Here is an 18,822-nt window from a genome sequence, read left to right as displayed (position 1 = left end):
CAACACTTAACCACCTCATTTCCATTATACCATTGTTTCAATTTACAATTATCTAGCTTTCTTCATTTTACTCATCATTTAAGGATGCTTAAGCAGAGATTTAAGGAGGGTCAGAATGGAAAACAAGATTTGTCATGAACAACCTTTGTATCATTAGCAAATCACATTCTTTGTGAATCACTAGATTTTATTTGATTTGTTTGTTTGATTGATACATTGTTAGCCATTATTGTTGTTTCATTAATAGAGGAATGAATGAGAATATCTCTTAAAGTTCTTTCAAGGCAAGAGATTATATAAGTTAACACCAAAACTAATTTTTAAAATCTCTTTAACTTTTTAAACCTGCCATTATTACACACTTGCTAGCACTTTTACTTAGCACTTTACATGCATCATCTTTTGTTATTCCACAAACACGTATGGAGTATCCCCTAAGGAAACCAAAGTTGAGTCTAAAGCGACACAGTTGGAATGTGTTAGAGTAAGAATTCAATCTCAGTTCTGTGACAACCAAGTCTGTGTTTTTAATTATCATGATTCATTCTACTCTTTGTCTTAGTTTGCCAGGTTGCTACTACAACTGCCTCGCAATGTGTTGGCTTCAACAATGGCAATTTATTGACTCATGGTTTTGAGGCTAGGTGACATCCAATATCGAGTCATCAGCAAGGTGGCAATTTCTTCCCAAAATCTGTAACATTCTGGTACTGGCTGTAGCAATCCTTGGGGTCCTTTGGCTTTTGGGTCATGTGGTGATATCCTCTCCTTTTTCCTTCAGGCTCTTTTGACTCCTCCCAGTGGCTTTGTTTCAGTATATCTAAATTTCTTTTGTTTATAAAAGAATCCATAATCCAGAATAAGGCCAACCCTCATTCAGTTGGGCTACACTTTCACTAAAGTAACCTCTTCAAGAGATCCTATATTATAATGGGTTCACACCCACAGGAATGCTGATTGAGACCAACAACATGTTTAAAGCGGGGTACATATTTCAATCTACCATGCTGTTCTACAACATTGGGCTGAAATTTATGATGTCAGCACTCCTGCTCCCCACAAACAGATTCATGTTTTGACTTCAACCTCATGATTTTCCTTAATTTGACTGAATTCTGATCCAAAAAAACATAAGCAAAAATTATCTTCCAGTGAATTTAGTCCAATATCATTACAATAAAAGAAAAGGAATAGAAAACTCTACAGGAGGTTGTCATCCTATTAAAAAAAAAAAAAAAAAAAAAACAAACAAAACCACAACACTCCACTGAGTGGTTCCAATACCATATATGTCCAAATCTTCCCACTAGTCTTTTTTTAAAAATGTAGCTGAGAGACTTGGAATTTGTTATTTTCCCAAGTGGGAGCAAGTTCCTCAGTACCCTTAAAGTATCAAAAGTATATTTTGAAGAATGAAAAGAAAAACAAGTCATGATTTTTAAAGAAGGACTTTAGTTATTTTATTTAAGAGCAGTACATACAAACAATTTTATCCTTACTTTCAAAATCACACTGTAGGACTTTGGGAGCTTCTTTCAACTTAAAAGAAAAATCAAGCCAAAAAGCACAATATGGGCTTCATGAATCTGAAAAGTTAAAGGGCAAGTAAACATTGCTTCAGAAGAGTGTTCTCAGGAATGCAACTCAAGTATAAAAAAAGAATAAATAAGAACCTTCCATATGTTTCTGCTACGGTTTTATGTTTGATTTTTAAAAATTCTGCCTTTAACGTAGAAAATTAGCTTTGGTAATGCTCTCAGATACTTTCTATTTTTAAATAGAAATAGTTATAGATCATTTATCTGATAAAAAAAGTGCACATAAACTAAAAAGTCACACAGAAAATTGGCAACTGTTTTGACCTAGCATTCTCACATTTTGGAATTTATTCCTCATAAATAAAATACAGATGAGGAAATGTATGCAAAAATATTAGTTACAGTGTTGTTTGTGCTTGCAAAAAAACAAAACAAATAACAATGACTGTAAGTTGGGCACAAGTATACTATGGAGTATTATATGGCTATTAGAAAGACTGAGACCCATGTGAACTGATCTACATAGAAGTCTAGAAGCTATTATTAAGCAAGAAACTTCACGGTGCTTTTGTAACGGTTTGCCTAAGCATAAAGAAAGATTAACATTGGCTACCTGCTAGAGTGCAGGTGGGGAAATTTGGAGGTGATGATTAAATTTACTATATCTCTTTACTGTCTGACAACAAGCAGATTTTTAACACATTGAGTAGAGAGCAAAACCCTACAAAAGGAACTATTTTTCTTCTTCTTGCTCTACTATGCCAAAGGCCAGTGAGTCTACAGCCTTTCACATTTTAGTGGGTCTCCCAAGGGATGCCCTGGAGTCAGACACTAGAAGATTTCAAGGCAGGATGCTTCAAACCTTTCTGCCACACTTCAGGAATTTGTCTTGCCTAGATAACACACCAGAAAGATCAGAAAAAACAAAAGGTATTGCTATTTATCTCTTGCTTCACCATGTCTAATGGAGACTATATTTTCTTTTTTTCCACCCTGCAGACAACATAAAGCATATCCTACATTTAATTTACCATTGATCCTTTCTAACAATCTGTCATAGACTATGTAATGTGTTTTTTTTCTGAACCTAGAAAAAATGTAAATTAATGCCCAAAGAGTATTTTTACATATTGATAACCTCAAATAAATATATAACCCAGCTCCAAAACACTTTACACAGAGGTTATTTATTGTCACAAAGGGTACTAAAATATGCATTGTTTTCAATTCTATTTCCCCTCTTGCCTGTTTATCTAATTACCATCTAAAACAGTATCTGAACAAAGGGGCCAATTAAAGAGGCCAAGTAATAGCATTAATTCAAAACTGACTTCCTTTTATCCATAGTACTACTTCCTTTTTCCACTGACTCTTGGTTACTGACAGACCAAAATAAGTACATTTCTCTTCAACATTAACTCACAAATGGTGCCATCAGCAAGACTATTTCACTTCCAGTCCCCTGGGGGATTCACATGAGTAGGGTCATAGACTGAATGAAATAGCCTTTTACAGGAAGGCTGAATGGCACTTTCCAAGGGAATATTGATTCAGAAACTTAGTCCATTAGACATGACTCACAATTTATTCCTTGTGGCAGGCAGACTACACTGATTTCCTTTCACCCTAAAATTGTTGAAAGGCAGTTTATATTTAGAGCATCCCATGAATGTAAACCATCTTATTAATTAGATTTAAAACATTTTCTATTAGACCTCAGGCTACAATGAGGCCATATTCAGATTTACTTAATTATATTCTAGAATCAGAATTATCATGGAGATCAAACAGTTTAGAAGCTATTAGAAGTTTCCTCTAGCAGCTGATCTAGTTTTTTCTCATAATAACTTAAGTTCTTCTTCTTTATCTTTTTTATGGGGGAGGGGATACATTTTTTATTACTACTAATTTTCCTCTTACTCTCAGTTTTCTCCTCTTAGTCAAATATGAATCCAGAGGTTTCCGCATAGGGCTTTCTAAGGAATTTCCCTCAGACTGATAATGTTCGGAGAACTCTCCATACAAACAGGCCCTGTTTGTTTCTTTTTCCTTTAAGGCAAATACTAGAGAAAAACACTTCCGTTTGGCTTTTTAAACACATTCCCAAAAATTACTACTAATTGAAAAAATATAAGACCATATCTCTTCAATGACACACTTGCCATACACTTGATTTTTTATATTAAGAAAGCCATGTATTTGAGAATACTTTCTTAAAAATTCAACTAAAGGCTATCTCACGCTACTTTAATAGTCTCATCTAGTTGTTAAATAGTATACTCCTGCTGCCATCTTGTGGTAATTTTTGAAATCTCACTCTTTCTCTTTCAGTCTCAGTCTGGCTCTGTAGGATACTTACATTCAAACTTTAAGGACTCTTTCTTCAGCACGTGGGGAGCTAACCTGCACTGCACTCTAGAAAGAAAAATGTATTGTTTCAAATTCTTCATCCTGCATGTACTATTGTCTCTCTTCTCCCTACATTTTTTCTCATTTATCCACAAAGCCTTTCTGTTAACAATAATTATTTTATTTTATTTTATTTTTTTATTTTTAAGCATATGAGGGTGTTTTTATTTTTTTCTTCTTTATTTTCTTTTAAATGTTACATTAAAAAAATTTGAGGTCCTCATATACCCCCCACCCCACCCACACCACACCTCCCATATCAATAAACTTTTCCATCATTGTGGCACATCCACTGCACCTGGTGAATACATTCTGGAGAACTGCTGCAGACATGGACAGTGGTCTACATTGTAGTCCACACTCTCCCCCAGTCCACCAGTGGGCCATGACAGGACAACAACATCCAGCATCCGTCCCTGCAGCAACACCTAGGACAATTCCAAATCCTGAAAATGCCCCCAAACCATGTCTCTTCTTCCCTCTCCTGACCATCTGCCGTTACCATAGCCACCCTCTCCACATCACTACTACAGTTTCTTCCCTTACTAATCACAATAGTTCCCCAGCAGAACACCAGTAAGTTCACTCTAATCCATACTCTATTCCTCCAGCTTGTGAACCTGGGATGGCTATGTCCAGTCCCCCTCTACATCAAGAGGGGGTTTAGATTCCACATGGATGATGGATGCAATTCTCCTGCTTGCAGCTGTAGGCACTCTTGGCTCCCTGGTGTGGTGGGTGACCCTCTTCACCTCCCTGTCAGCTGGCCAGGGTAAGTCCAAGAAACCAGAGGGTAGGAGCTGCAAATCTGCTGAGGCCCAGGGCCTGGCCATCACATGGACAGTTCAGAGATTCAGGTCTCCTGAGTATACACCAACCCAAATGCCAACTACAGGTCTGGTAAAAGCGACAGAAGAGGCATGTATAGAAAGGTTATATCTGAGTCCAACTCCATCACACTCAGGAACACAAACTCCAAAGTAGAGCCAACTGACATGGCCCTGAACTCCAGAGCCATCTGCCTTGACCATAGAACCTGTGGGTCGCTGCAGCCATCAGGAGAACCAACACCTGGGTTTCCATCTACCTTGGCTGTCTCTAGTACCCTGCTGAGGCATGCATAAGCATCAACCCCTGATGACCTCCTGATTTTTTTGGAGACTCTTAGCCATATAGAAACACTTGTCCTTTCCATTTCCCCCTTTTTATCCAAAGTCAAAAAGCAGTTTTGAACATCTGATATTACATATAGGCTGAGATATTCTGCTGGTCTGAATTGACCTCTTTGTTCATGGTCTTTTTGTAGTTACATCATCAGCTGGTGCTTGGTAGTAATCCCTTGGTGCCAGGGAGGCTCATCACCAGAAGTAATGTCCCACACTGGGGGGGAAGGCAATGCATCTATATGCTGAGTTTGGCTTAGAGAGTGGCCACATTTGAGAAACATGGAGCCTCTCAGGAGGTAACTCTTAGGCACCCACAGCTATAGGCCTAGTTCATATTTCAGGCACACAGGCTCATAATCGGAGTGATCAGTATCAAGGGCTCATCTTTGGACCATCCATCTTTATTGGTCTTTGCCACTGCACTTGGTGGATTGTTGTTCCACTGGGGAATGTGATAGAGCTCCCCTCGTCAGGAATTCATCACTCTCATCTGTCATTTCCAACTGAAACCACTATGAAATATCCAAGCCTTTCTGTGCACCCTGTATACAAGCCCTGGAGAACTTCCTCCCAACTGTGTGCAGCCCACCAATGACACCCCACACAAGTGCTCCTCCCCCGCCATAGTTGAACCTCTTTGTGGTCCAAAACTTCTTCAAAAAGGAAGCCCAATATATTGCCAGGTTCCCTTTAGCAAGCACCACCTCTGCTACTTTCTCTCCAAATTGATGTCCACACACCCTCTGCCCTGCAAGCTCCCAAGACAGGCCGCCTGCTCTGGCAAGACTCCAACCCCACTTGGCCGCCTCTTCACAGGACAGACTGTGAGGTGCACTCACTCAGACACCATCTTGCCCCACCTCTCAATAATAATTTTAAAACCCTGTCATTGTCTGTACTAGTTTAGTCCCTACAAGGAAAGAAAATACAGGGAAAACTCACTAAAGTTGTATTTTATCAAAGATACTCCCTCCCCAATTTTTTCAAATTGTTTTTTTTTTTACAAGGAAAGAAAGAAGAAAAGCATTGTGTACTTCTGGCTATTAACAGTCACTTTGCAGAATGCCCACTCACAGCCATGGGCACCTAATCCCAGGAACCTGAAAGGAGCCTGGAAGAGGAGATGAGAGTCACGCTGCCAAGACACTCCAGGAAGAGTGAGCTCCCCGGCCACCTCGTGCTGAATTGATATGGGCCTCCCCAACATCCCTTCTTTTAAATGTCCAGTCTGTCCTGTTCAGTGGCAGACCGTGTCATTGCATGACAAGGGAATTTGTACATCTAGAGAAAAAGCAAGTGTTTCTCTGAAGATACATCAATGCGAATATTTCTTAACCAGACTGATTTCTCATCACCAGAAAGAGTGTATTTCATAAATGCCATCATGTCCATCTATCTCTATATCCCCACTCCATTTCCCTTGGAGAAGCTGACAGTCATCCAAGGAGTCATCCAAAGAAAGGTGCAGAGAGAACTCAATTAGCCAGTATCCTCCAAAACAGGGTAGGGGTGGGCAAGAAAAAAAAAAAAAACACTGAAAACAATCCACTTCATTCCTTATTGAAAATGACTTTAAAAGAATCCTTTCTAAACCCTTTTTGTTCACCCACATCTATATCCACACAAAATCTACATTTTTATTTTCTTAATACTCTTTCTTAAAATCTATGAAACTTTAAAACTTAGCTTTATCCACAGCAATGGTAGCCACAAACCATGGATTTGATGTGATTGTTATTAATTCCTAACTATGATGTGTACCACCTAATAGCACCCCCCTGTGCCTCTAATGATATGAATACAACCCTTGGGTAAATGTTGCTCTGAAATATATGTGCTGAATAGAGTCAAGGGAATCTAAGAACCTTTATTTATAAATAAGAAGCTTCAAGTGTCACAGGGTCAAGATTCTGATTTTTAGAAACAGTTCAGATCAGGGGTTCCCAAACATTTTTTTTTTTTTTAGCAGTGACTCACAAGATAGATGATGTTCCCATGTGCAACACATGCTGGTGAAAAGACAGGACTGTGGATTATGTGCTGTTTCCTGCCATATATTTGTAATCCTCCCAGTCAAGAAAGCCAGTTGGAATGCAAGTAAAAGGCCATTGTGAGGGAGGTGCCTGTGATTGCACTCAGCCTTATATTTTAAGATGCAAATAATTCATGAACTTTTAATTTTAAACTATTATTTACTTATTTTAATCTCATGTATTATAATCAAACACACACCATTGTGTGTCATGATACCACAGTTGAAAATTGTGAGAGTAAGTCATAGGATATTGGATTGAATATTTTAGAGTGATGTTATTCTCTGAGAAGACATTGAATTGAATATGAACTGATCTTATTCCCTGGTAGGTTCCTTTGTTTATTTTTAATAAATTCTAAGATATGTGCTGGTCTTACCCTTTCTTCTAAAAGGAGTATGTGAGAAGAAAACAAGTATGGTAAGCTGAGAGTTTTATTCGGTTGGAATTTTTACAATAAACAGACCTGGTTTCTACCCATGGATTTACAACCCAAGATATAGAAGAATTTTCTATTCTGAAAATGTTTAACATACTAGCATACATGGCCAAGTCCCTTGGTAGCCGTGTAATACATGAAATTAGCATTCTTCACACTATATATGCAATAAGAAGCATCAAGAAAAATATTAGCATCTTCCCAAAGGTTTTAGATTTGCTCCTTAGACCATAACACCATCATATAGTTGAATAAACAGTCCTATGAATATTTGTAAGAGGCAAACATAATTATTCTTAGGATCCCTATAAGGTTTGCCAGCCACATTTTTTTGCAACATCTGAGGCAAGAGTGCGCAAATAAAGACAAATCTGAGGACTTAAAACACATTTTGAAGTATTCTGTACATTTTACTAAAAAGGAGGGACAGTCTGAATTAGTAACAAGTCTAACCAAGAGAATAATTTAAAAACTATAGTTGCATAATCATTATTAAAAGGAAAAAATTCAAACTAGGCTAAATCAATTACATGTAGAAGCCTTACTGGGCTTGTTCTGAAAAATGTAAACTCAGGTGATAGCACATTCATGTTTTCACTTTGTACACCAAAATGCAATAAAAGTGTTTATGTGCATAATTGTATTAAGCTTGTTTTACCTACAGATCTTGAATTCCCAACCTGCAGAGGCTTCCATTTTGTGCCTTTTGCTTTCTAAATCCCACTAGTCTTGCAGTAAAAAGAGCTTGAAATGAAAATCCTAGGACTTGCTTGGCAATTATCTAGTTGTGAGACCTTGAACAGATCATTTAACTTTTCTAGGCTCAAACACCTTATTTAGAAAATGAATTAAATTTTCCTTGGCCTCTGAAATTCTAGGATTCTGCATGAATATGATAGAATCTCTCATCTCAATTCTGAAAGGAAGTTTGAAGAGCATCTCGAAAGTCATTATCCCTATGCTTTTCAATGAACTGCCACACCCAAGTGGCTATTGTTACTGTTGTTTTGTTTTATTTGCACACTTCCAATGATGGAGGGCTCACTCCTTTCCTGGGATAGCACATCCTGGTTTATGACCAGTTAACAGGAAAGCAAAGCTTCATCTCCTCCTTATTTCCTTCCATCAGTGTCAGTTCTATACTTTGAGGCAATGGTTCCAAACAGGGTAAATTTATCCCCAAGGGGCATTTGGCAATATCTGGAGGCTTTTTGGTTATCAAGACTTAAGGTTTTCTACTAGCATCTATTGGATAGAAACTAAGGATGCTGCTAAATATTCTATAATGTACAGGACAGCCTCCCACAATAACAAAGAATTATCTAGCCTAAAAATGTCCAGTGCCATCTCATCTTGCATAGGTAAAATTTCCAGTAGTTAAAGTGATTAACTGGCCTTCTCCTCTTAATCTCCTTCATTATATGCCTTTGTTTCAATAATTCACTGGAATAGAGTGAGACCTGTCTCCTCCCTCTTTTGCTATATTTGTATAGGTAAAGCCTAAAAGGAAAAATTAGCCTTTATTTTGCAGCAATACCCCACTGCTAACTCCAGAAGCCTTCCTCTAAAGATACTGATTCAGCTTTTGGGTGGATCTCTGGGATCTGCATTTTTAACAAGCATTCTAAGTGATGGTAATGCATATGGTTGGCAAGTTACTGCTTTCAGGTCCTGCTACTCAAAGTCAGCATCACCTGTAAGCCTGTTAGTAATGCAGAACTCCAGGCACCATCAGAGACCTGCTGAATCAGAATCTGGACTGTAACAGGATGCCCAGGTACTCTGCATGCACATCTAAGTTTGAGAAGTACTGCTTTAGAACAGTAGTTCTCAAACTAGTTTGGACAGTAGAAGCAACTGAGCGGTTTTTCTTTTCTTTTTTAATCCTGGCGCCTCAGACCCACCCTCAGATCACAGAGATTCTGATTTATTTGGTGTGAGGTTCAGCCTGGACTTGTTAGAGATTTGTAAATCCCTCAGAGGTTCTTAACCCTTTTTGTTCCACGGACCCCTTTGCCGTCAGGTGAAAACCATGGACCCTTATTAAGCCTACACTACACTGTGTATTATTTAATAAATATATCACACCTGCACCAACATGTCCCCACAAGAATGTTTTGTTTTGTTTTGTTTTAATTTCAATTCAAGCTCACAGACCCCTGGTTAAGAACCCCTGCTGTAGTTGATTCTAATGTGCACCACTATCTGAGGAGCATCAACTCTGTCATTCATTGGTTATGGACGGTTAGGAAAGTCAGGTTCAGCTGTAGTATTCCTATCTATCAAAAGGAGCTTTTAATGTGGGTGATTTCTGGGATTGCCCCTCACTTGCACATTCTAGGATCTCTCTAGCATTCAAATCAAAAGTTGAAAAAAAATGTATAGTGATGTATGGATTTATAAAGAAATTTAACTAGGTGTGTGGCTACTCTCATTATAGAAGGATTCAATTCCTAGTCCATTTATTCTCAAGTAAGTATTAATGAAAATTAACTGTTTCATAAGGAGTCAGAAGGACTTAAAGCTCAAGTTTTGGGTATAATAAATATCAGGAAAAATTACTTATACCATATTCATAAAATTATCATGTCCTTAATGCATAGGCTCCTCAAATAAAATGCTTTTAAGTAGTGATAAAATTGTATCATTCATCAATCCAACTAACTTACAATGAGATTCTAAACCCAATCATGTATGGGTAAATGTGCAGCAATCAGAGGGAGGGGGAAGGGAGGTAGATGCCATGATTTGTAACGTTTCCGATTTCTGTGGTAAGACTATTTCCACCATAGCTGACTTCGAGTTATGAACATGGCAACACTGCACACAGATTTTTTTTTCCTTCACATTCTTAACTTTACTCATCATCCCTAATAGTGACTCTTCTGTACAGTGGAGAGGGAAGGGGGATCCCTAGCAGGGGTGTGCAGAGAGAGTGTAAGGCTAAAACTGTGTTGCAAGCTGGTAGGAGCTGCCTCCAGCAAACACCCATGAAATTTTTTATAAGTTAAGTATATATATTCATATATATGCATAGATAGACACATACACATATTCATATATAGGCACATATTTATAGATATATATATATAGACACAGACAGCACAACACAATTCCCTCTAAGCACCCATAGTATGAAATACATATTTTAGCGCTTTATAATTATTATAGATTAAATTTTATAAATATTATTTTTAAAGTTATATTTTTGTAATAGGTGATTAACTCTCAGTATCAACATATTAATACTTAGGACTAATTTCCAGTAATATACCACATCAGTATGCACCTAGTACATTGTGCAGGACAAATTACAAATAATTTTTTAAGACTTTCTAGTTAATATAACTTTTTATAGTGATTGAATTTATATATATATATATATTTTAGGAGGTTCCAGGGATTGAACCTGGGACCTTGTATATGGGAAGCAGGCACTCAACCACTGAGCTCTACCCACCCCCCTATATTGATTGAATTTAAAACTATACTATTTTCTAAGGTAGTGTGGGTTTCTATGATACTTATGTACAACAAACAACATGAAAATGTTTAAAACCAACCTAGTGTACCCTGAGGTCCACAATCTACCAATGATGTTTGGCAAGTAATGTAGAAAAAGGTTAAGGGTTTTAATAAAGGAGTTTGTTGTTTAAGAACAATGATAAACAAATCAGAGGAGATTAGTCCCACTATCAGTGTTTATATAATAACACAAATATAGGTAAAAGATATACATTTTATTGAAATATCAAGTTTTTTTTGCGTTGAGTAAATATCTTAAAGCATTGTATATTTTCAGTATGAAACAAGTAATATTTAATTATTTTTAAACTTTCAGGAAATTCAAATTGTATATCTGAAATATCTGAAGGTCTGAAAGATTTAGGGAGGTTTTAAGGGAGGTTCGAGTGATTTTGAGCAAGAGCTTTTCTGGCAGATATTAATCTGGCAGAGGTGAGAGATGTCAAGACAAAACAGAGGAATAAAGGACCCAAAAAAGATGGTGCAGGCAGATCCAAACAAATAAAAGTAGATAGAAAATCTATCACTGGGTAAGAATGGAAGGTAGTGCTTCTACAAGGGGCAATAAACATTGATTCCAGTACCCTGTTCTGGAAGACAGCATCAGGCTGTATGCCCAACAAAACCACAAGCATTTGACATGCCGCAAGATACTGCCATCTATTTTATAACAGAATATAGAAGGGAACTCTCCTGTCCTCAAGCAACTGGTTTGGGTCAAATTAGATATGTTTCAGAATAATAACTATTATAAGAAGATGTAAATCTGCAAACCGAATGAAAGGCAGTTTGGTGTATACATGCACATGCATGTGCACAAACACACACACACATACATACATCTCCTCCTTTTTCTTCAGGGACCAAACAGCACACACAGCCCAAGTGAGACTCAAGGTCAATATTTTTTTCTGACAATTCCCAAACTTCTGAGCTTTCACTTTTGTGAAACAGGATATGCAATCCCTGGTTTATCTCAGAGCTCACAGTAATTTCCAAGAGCTACAAGAAACCGAGATAACGTAGGGCCCTAACTCTGATAAGGAAATTCTCAATGGCAAATGAAAATAATTATTCATACCCTGCACAACTATGAAATCACCTGAAAATCTTATCAAAAGAAAGTCTGAATGCACTCTCAGCATCTCTTGCATAGTAGGTGAGAGGGCACTGGGAGACAGGAAAGCAAACATTTTTTGTTTTTTCAGGTCTGTTAGAAATATTTACTTGGGGTCAAATTTCTAATGAATATGTAATTAAATGCAAACTATCAACTACACACATATCAATGATTCGAATAGAACAAGAACTCTTGGTATACTACAAATACGTTTGGAAAGTGTACTGGATTTGGGAACTGAACTGATCCCAAAGCAAGTGAATGTGTCTTGAATAACAAGTATAAATAGACAATAAGTTAAAGACATCAATTCACCAACTCTGGTCTAGACACAAAATTAAGAAACCTGAATTTTCATTCTGGTCTCATTTCTGAGATCCTTTAAAAAGCACTTCAACAATAATTTGCTCACTTTTCTTATCACTAAAATCAGGGTACTACCTCCCCCTTGTACAGTTTTGACTGAAAGAATGTGCGATGTGCTTCCCTCTGCAAAGCACATGTGGCAAGATACAAGAACAATGAGAAGCCCTTCTAACAAAAAACGTACCCTTTTCCCATCAACCTGCCTCCCCTTAAACTCTATCATAAATATTATGCATCTGAGTAAACTAAATGAATGTTCTTTCCCTAAAAGCCCCTGTTAGAACATTACTATGTTAATCAGGAAAAGGTATCAGGTCAACTTATTAATATATTAATCAATTAGTGATGAATTCATTTCTATGGTAGGAAAGGGAAAGATGGAGGGATTAGCATAAAGGGCACAGAAGGCAAAGGCAAAGGGTAGAATGGTGTATCCAAAGGAGGGTTGAAGAATGGCCACTAAGATAATTTTCACATCTTTCCTAACTGTGTTGTCAGCCCTGCCTATGATATAAGACTGTGCTTGAGAAGCTGAGTGAGGAATGAAGGTGACGGGCAGGTTGGTAAATGACAATTCCAAATGCAGGACAGCCTGAGGACATTCCAGTCTGGCACAGCACACCCAGGATTTATGTGCAGGGTATAAGAGTCCATTAGTCCCTTTCCCATAAGGTCGGTATAGTGCTGGCTCTAAGACTTTAAGTCCTATTTAAATTTAAGACAGTTTAATTTCTTACTAGTTGTAGAGATTCCCCAGTTACTAAGATGAACTAGACCTATTCCAAGACTGTAAGGTAGAGTGGTTTAGATCTTGAGCTCCAGAAACTGTGGGGTTTAAGTTTGAAACTTGTCTCTGAATCGCTTCCCTGTAAAACCTTAGGCACGTGGCTTAACTTCTGCAAGCCTCAGATTGCTCATCTAAGAAATGGGGATATCCTTTGGCATTGTGAGAAAACAATGAACTACTGCAGGTGAAGAGATAATACAGTTCAAGATAGATAGGATTTAATAATTTTATTATTGCCATCTTTGTTATTTTACTGATGCTGGGCCCAGAATCCAGCTGGGATCAATTCACTTCATGGAAGTTGCTTGGATCAGAATTAGGTCAAGCTCCTTGATTTAGCTTCCTATCTTTTGTCTATAAGTCAAATCAGACCTGAATTGGACCATAGATCAAAAGGAAATGAATGTTCTGGGTCATCCTTCTCAAGCACCCATGTCCTAGTGGAGGTTAAAGTTCCAAATGAACAAACTTACATCATCATGAACCAAAGGATTCGTGACAAGAATAGTTCAAAGGTTTTTAATACAGTCCATGATTAATTCTATAATAGATTAATATGCATTCTAATTTTGCTTAAACTATTTTTTTAAATGTGTGAAATCCCCTGAGCACATGCAAGCTAACGAGGCAGCCAAAGAAGGAATTTTGGGTGTGTGCAAAAAATTAAGGGAAAGATTATTTACACCTTTAAAATGAGGAATAACTAATTCTTGAAGTAGAGGATATGCATGAAGGGAATCTAGAGTTCAAGAAATTATGGGGTTCTTTGATGAAAAGTGGTATATAAATTTAATCATCACCGTCATCCAAGACCCCACCTGCAGTTTTCAATGATAAATATTTGATCCCTACTAGGCATTTCTTTGGAGTCTGAAAATGAGCACTGCACCAAGTTGGATGTTTTCTTTTTAAACAGGATCATCATATTGTACACTTGATACTTATGCTGAGAGCTCAGATCTTCCTTTTTCCTAGTATAATTTTCATCTAAGCATTCCTTAGATACTTAGATCATTTTGAATGGAGATTGCACATTAGTCCCTCTTCGGACACATGGAAATCTAATTGGGCTGACTTGATTACAGGAGTCGGTGAATTCTCCCATTTCCTTCCACTGCAATAAATGCTCAAGTTATTTTTGTCACCTCTTATGTAAAGACTTGAGATCACCACCATTTTCTAAAGCAATGTATATAGGAAAATGCTCTTTTACCATTCCTGCCCACCAAAGAGAATTCATATACCTTCAAAATGTTTATTTTCTTCCTAGTATAAAAACGGGGTATCCTAGCAAAGTTTGAAATGAGCCTGCAAATGGAATAACTATCACTTGAATCCTATGACAATCATAATTGAGCATCAGCTTTGCAATAAAGCCGTCCCTTTCAGCCCCAGTGAGCCCACCGGAATGGCACAGCCTTTACCAACATGGGGTGATGGAACATCTACTCCCCAAATCCAAATACCCCGAAATTTAAAAATACACTTTTATTTTGAAAGGATTTTGACTGCTGTTAAATGTTGTATCCCAGAAGTACTTTTTAAAATTATTTCCTTTCTTGGCTAAAATAAGTTATCTTGCCATTGTTAATTAAGTTAGAGCTGTCTCTCTAAGTGCTAGGATGAGTGCCTAATTCCCACAGTCACTATCCCCATATATTATAACTGTTAAAATTCTTTAAATTTTAATGAGTCAGCTTGCTGAAAATAAACTCCACATTCATTTGAAAGTATGAAACTAAACGCTGAGTGGGAAAAAGTTTACCCTCACTCCCAGCGTAAATCAGCGCAGAGAGGAAGTAGGAAGGCACTCCCCTCACTTATTACAGAAACAAAATATGCGCTCAACCTCGACTGCGCATGATCCACGCTCACGCCGACTGCTCCTACCCCTAACACGAAAAAAAACGTGGCATAGAAATATAAGGACAATGTAGACGCTTGAAAGATCAGCCATTTCCTCCCGGTAAATATAAAAACTTCCCTCATTCTTAGAGATTCCTTGCAGGGAGGAAAAATAAAATAAAAATGCCTCCTTGAGAGCTACCTCCTGAATGAGAGTGGACTGTAGCAGGAGGGTTTTCTCCCATTCTCTCCAGACCCTGGTAAAAAATCTCTCTGCTGGGAAGTAATGCTGTTACTCCGAGGAGCCCCGCTCAGACACAGAAATCTGAAATTTCAAAAATGCGATAAAACCCCAACCCGGCAGCCCTGGGAACGGAGCAGCTGCCGGGTGACCGCTGATGAAGTGGCTCCTTAAGGAGATGGGCAGATTGATTCCAGCTGCTGGGTGAGGGGCAGGGCAGCGGCCGCGGAATGCGCGGCCCGGCTGAGGCGAGACGCAGCAGCAGCTTCCCACCAAGGGCAAGGCCAAATATTAGCTCCGTTTGCAGGCTTGGCCTGAGAGAAAGAAGAATGCCATTGTTCCATCCGATAGGGCACTCCAGGCGGGCTAGGCCAAAAGGTGCCATGTGGATAGTGTCACTTCCTAAGTGGAGTGTCACTCAGAATATCTGAAAGCTGTCCCTGGAGACTTCTATTAAAGAAGGGACCCGTATTTCCTAAGGCGAATCTTTCTGCCTGATTCCAGTTTGTCTCTCTACCCCGCACCCCGCACCCTCCCGCCAGCGCCTATCCCTCTCGTAAGAGCTCACAACCCCTGCCCAGCTTCCTTTAACCAGCCCCCTCCCCCATCAATATACTTGAGGAACTTCAGAGACAGACAGAGGGGGTGGGTGACTAGCTTGGATAGGGGACTGGACGAGAGGACGTGCAGTTCAGAAGCACTGGCCTCAAAGAGGCTAAGGGAGAGGGCTAGTTTAAGGGTCCCCTGAGGGCCCCAAACTCAGACATCAAGTGATCTAAGAAGAGGGAAGGGGTAAGAGGTAGGCGGGCATGAAGGCACGCCTAATGGAATATTCAATATCCTGCGAAATGCACTTTCTGCCGTGCACTTCCAGAGACTAAAAGCCAGTAATGGGCTTTGGAGTCTGCACTTCCTCTCCCTAATGTCCAGAGGCGCTTTAGTGCTGGAGCCAATCGATCAGCCTTCTCCGGTGAAGGCAGCGAGGGGAGTGCAAAAGCTTCCTACTCGTGGGCAAAACCCGCCCAGCCTCCTCTGCACACCCGAGCGGGCGACACACAACTTCGAAATGGCAGAATTTGAGTCTTAAAGTGTCCGGGAGGAGAAAAGGAAGGAGCCTGGAGGAGGCCCCGAAGAAACAGCCTCCCTCCCTCTTCGTCCCAACTTTTCCAAGAAGGCATTCAGAATGAAGACGAACAGGGAAGAGGTATTATCCACCCTGGGTCAGGGCTGACCAGTAGCCCCAAACCTGCTTCAGGTGCGAGGCCACCGAGCCGCCTCCAGGCCCAGGGCGGTACAAGGTGTGGCATTTCTGGAAGGGATACAAACAGCAAATGAACATCCAGAAGGTGGGGTGTCTTTGCAATATCTTGCTGACATCACAGCTGCCTTGAAAGTGGTCATGTGAATAAAACTTCCCCCGGGATCCCCGAGGCCAGATCCCTGGTGCGGAGACGCGCCCCAGTTCCGCCTGCCACCGCCCCCTCTCCCTCCCTCCCGAGCTCCGCAAGTTCAGTCCCTAAACTGAACCCAACCCTCCCAGACTCTTCCCGCCCCTCCCCGGGAAGCGCCGACTGCACCACAGAGCATGCCCTGAGGCCTAGGTCCTGGGGTCGTCTCTGGGAAGCTCTCCCCACCCCGCGACCCGCACAGCTGGGTCCCAGCGTGGGCGCCCCACCCGGGCGCGCGAAGAAAAGACAGCGCGACTGCAGCGGGTGTGGAGTAGCCTGCGCGAGAAAACTTTCCGCGGTCTTCCTCCCCACCCCCACGCCACAGGGGCGCGTCTCCCCGAGGAGCTTGCCTTTCCCAGCCCGGGAGAGACAAGCACAGCACGTGATGGGCAGAAATAAAAATAAACACTTCCCATTCCCCGGCAGCCGGGGCCACCCCCACTCCGCGCGCCACGGCGAACAGGGGGCGCCCTGAGCGAACCAGCCCTCGCCGCTGCATCCCGAAGCCCCCAGTCTCAGAGCCGACGTCCGGGACCAGCACCCCGGCCCACCGCCCAGCGCTGTGGCCTTCGCTCTTCCCGCCGCGCGGGGCTGGGGCTGGACTCGCCGCGGAGCGCCCCCGCGCCTACCTTTCGGATTTGGTGAATTTCCGGAATGCCTGTCGGAGGTCGTGAAAGGACCTGTACGTCTGCGGCTCGGCGGAGATGCCCTGCGCCCGGGTCGTCCGAGGGCCGATGTGGGTCGAGGGCACTGGCAGCACAGACTGGCATTTGTGGAGCTTCCTCTTCAGCTCCTGGATTTCCTCCTCTTTCTCTGACAGCCGCTTCTCCAGCTCTTTGATCCTCTCCTCCTTGAGCATGAGAATCTTGGCAAAGTCTTCCTCCAGTTCGCTCATTTTTGCCCTTGAGCCCCTCTGCGAAACTTTTTCTCGGGCAGCGGCAGCGGCAGCGGCGGCTGGGACAACAGCCGCGAGAGGCGAGCGCGGAGAGAGTGAATGGGGCGCTAAGTACTAGAGCGCAGCAGAGTGCTACCCCTAATGCGGCGAGAGGAGCCGCTTTCTTCGATCCACTTCTGCTGAATGGACTAAAAGCACGGAGGAGAGGATGAGAAGTCTAAAAGCGATGGAGAGAGGCAGAGTGCTAATTCCCAGCCTCTCCGGGGAATAGGTGATTATCTTTCATTGAGAAACCAATTAGAGCTGCCCTTCCTCCCCTGAGACCCCCCTCCCCCGTCCCCCTTTCCCAATCACTCCGTGAGAACACGCGCGCGCGCGCACCACCCCACCGAGAGCCTGCTTTCCAGCTGGGAGGGTTAGATCAGAGAGCCTGGTCTCACCCCATCACACAATAATCACTTTTCCACGCTGTATGGTACCAAAGAAAGGGAGTGGGGTGGGGGGTGGGGGGAGCTTTATGCCACTTGATCCTTGAAATAGCAACAATTACCATGTGATCAGGCGGATGACGCAGCGCCTGTAACTGGATCCTAAAGACATCGTGGAGTGTGTGTGAGTGAGTGTGTGTGTTCAACATTTAATAAATATTAAAGTGCCTTAGACAATAGCCTGCATAAATCCGTCTGTGCTCACCTTTTACTTCTTTTCTGCTCCGGATGCCTGGGTGGATACAGAAGGGTTGTGTGTGTTTCTTATTCTGACCCCAAGCAGTAAGAATGGCAGGGCAATAACAGTTCCAGGTTTTGTTTTATTTATTTATTTTTTCAGCAAAAACTTTACTGGAAATAGTGAACTAAAATTAGTGGGGAAGTTGGATGAACATGCATGTGGTAATAGAACAAATGTTTACTGAAAAGAGAAAGGACATGCATTGATTTGTAAACTTAGAGTCTGTACATTGAGCATCCACATTATATCACCACATAGTCTCCCATGGCTCTGACGTGGCT

General features: G+C 40.9%; 1 protein-coding gene across 1 annotated transcript in view; it reads right to left on the bottom strand.

Moving 5' to 3' along the window:
- Nucleotides 1-18,277, bottom strand: part of PRKG1 (protein kinase cGMP-dependent 1) — a 1,391,770-nt gene extending 1,373,493 nt beyond the window's left edge. The window contains exon 1 of the mRNA XM_058298873.2: nucleotides 17,547-18,277. Coding sequence (XP_058154856.1) covers nucleotides 17,547-17,812 — 266 coding nt within the window. The 5' untranslated portion in view covers nucleotides 17,813-18,277. The remainder of the gene's footprint in view (nucleotides 1-17,546) is intronic.
- Between the last annotated feature and the right edge of the window lie 545 nt (nucleotides 18,278-18,822).

Source organism: Dasypus novemcinctus, chromosome 6 (genome assembly GCF_030445035.2).
Source record: "Dasypus novemcinctus isolate mDasNov1 chromosome 6, mDasNov1.1.hap2, whole genome shotgun sequence".
In the NCBI taxonomy this organism is placed as follows: Eukaryota; Metazoa; Chordata; class Mammalia; order Cingulata; family Dasypodidae; genus Dasypus; species Dasypus novemcinctus.
This window is presented reverse-complemented; position numbering and strand designations above follow the sequence as displayed.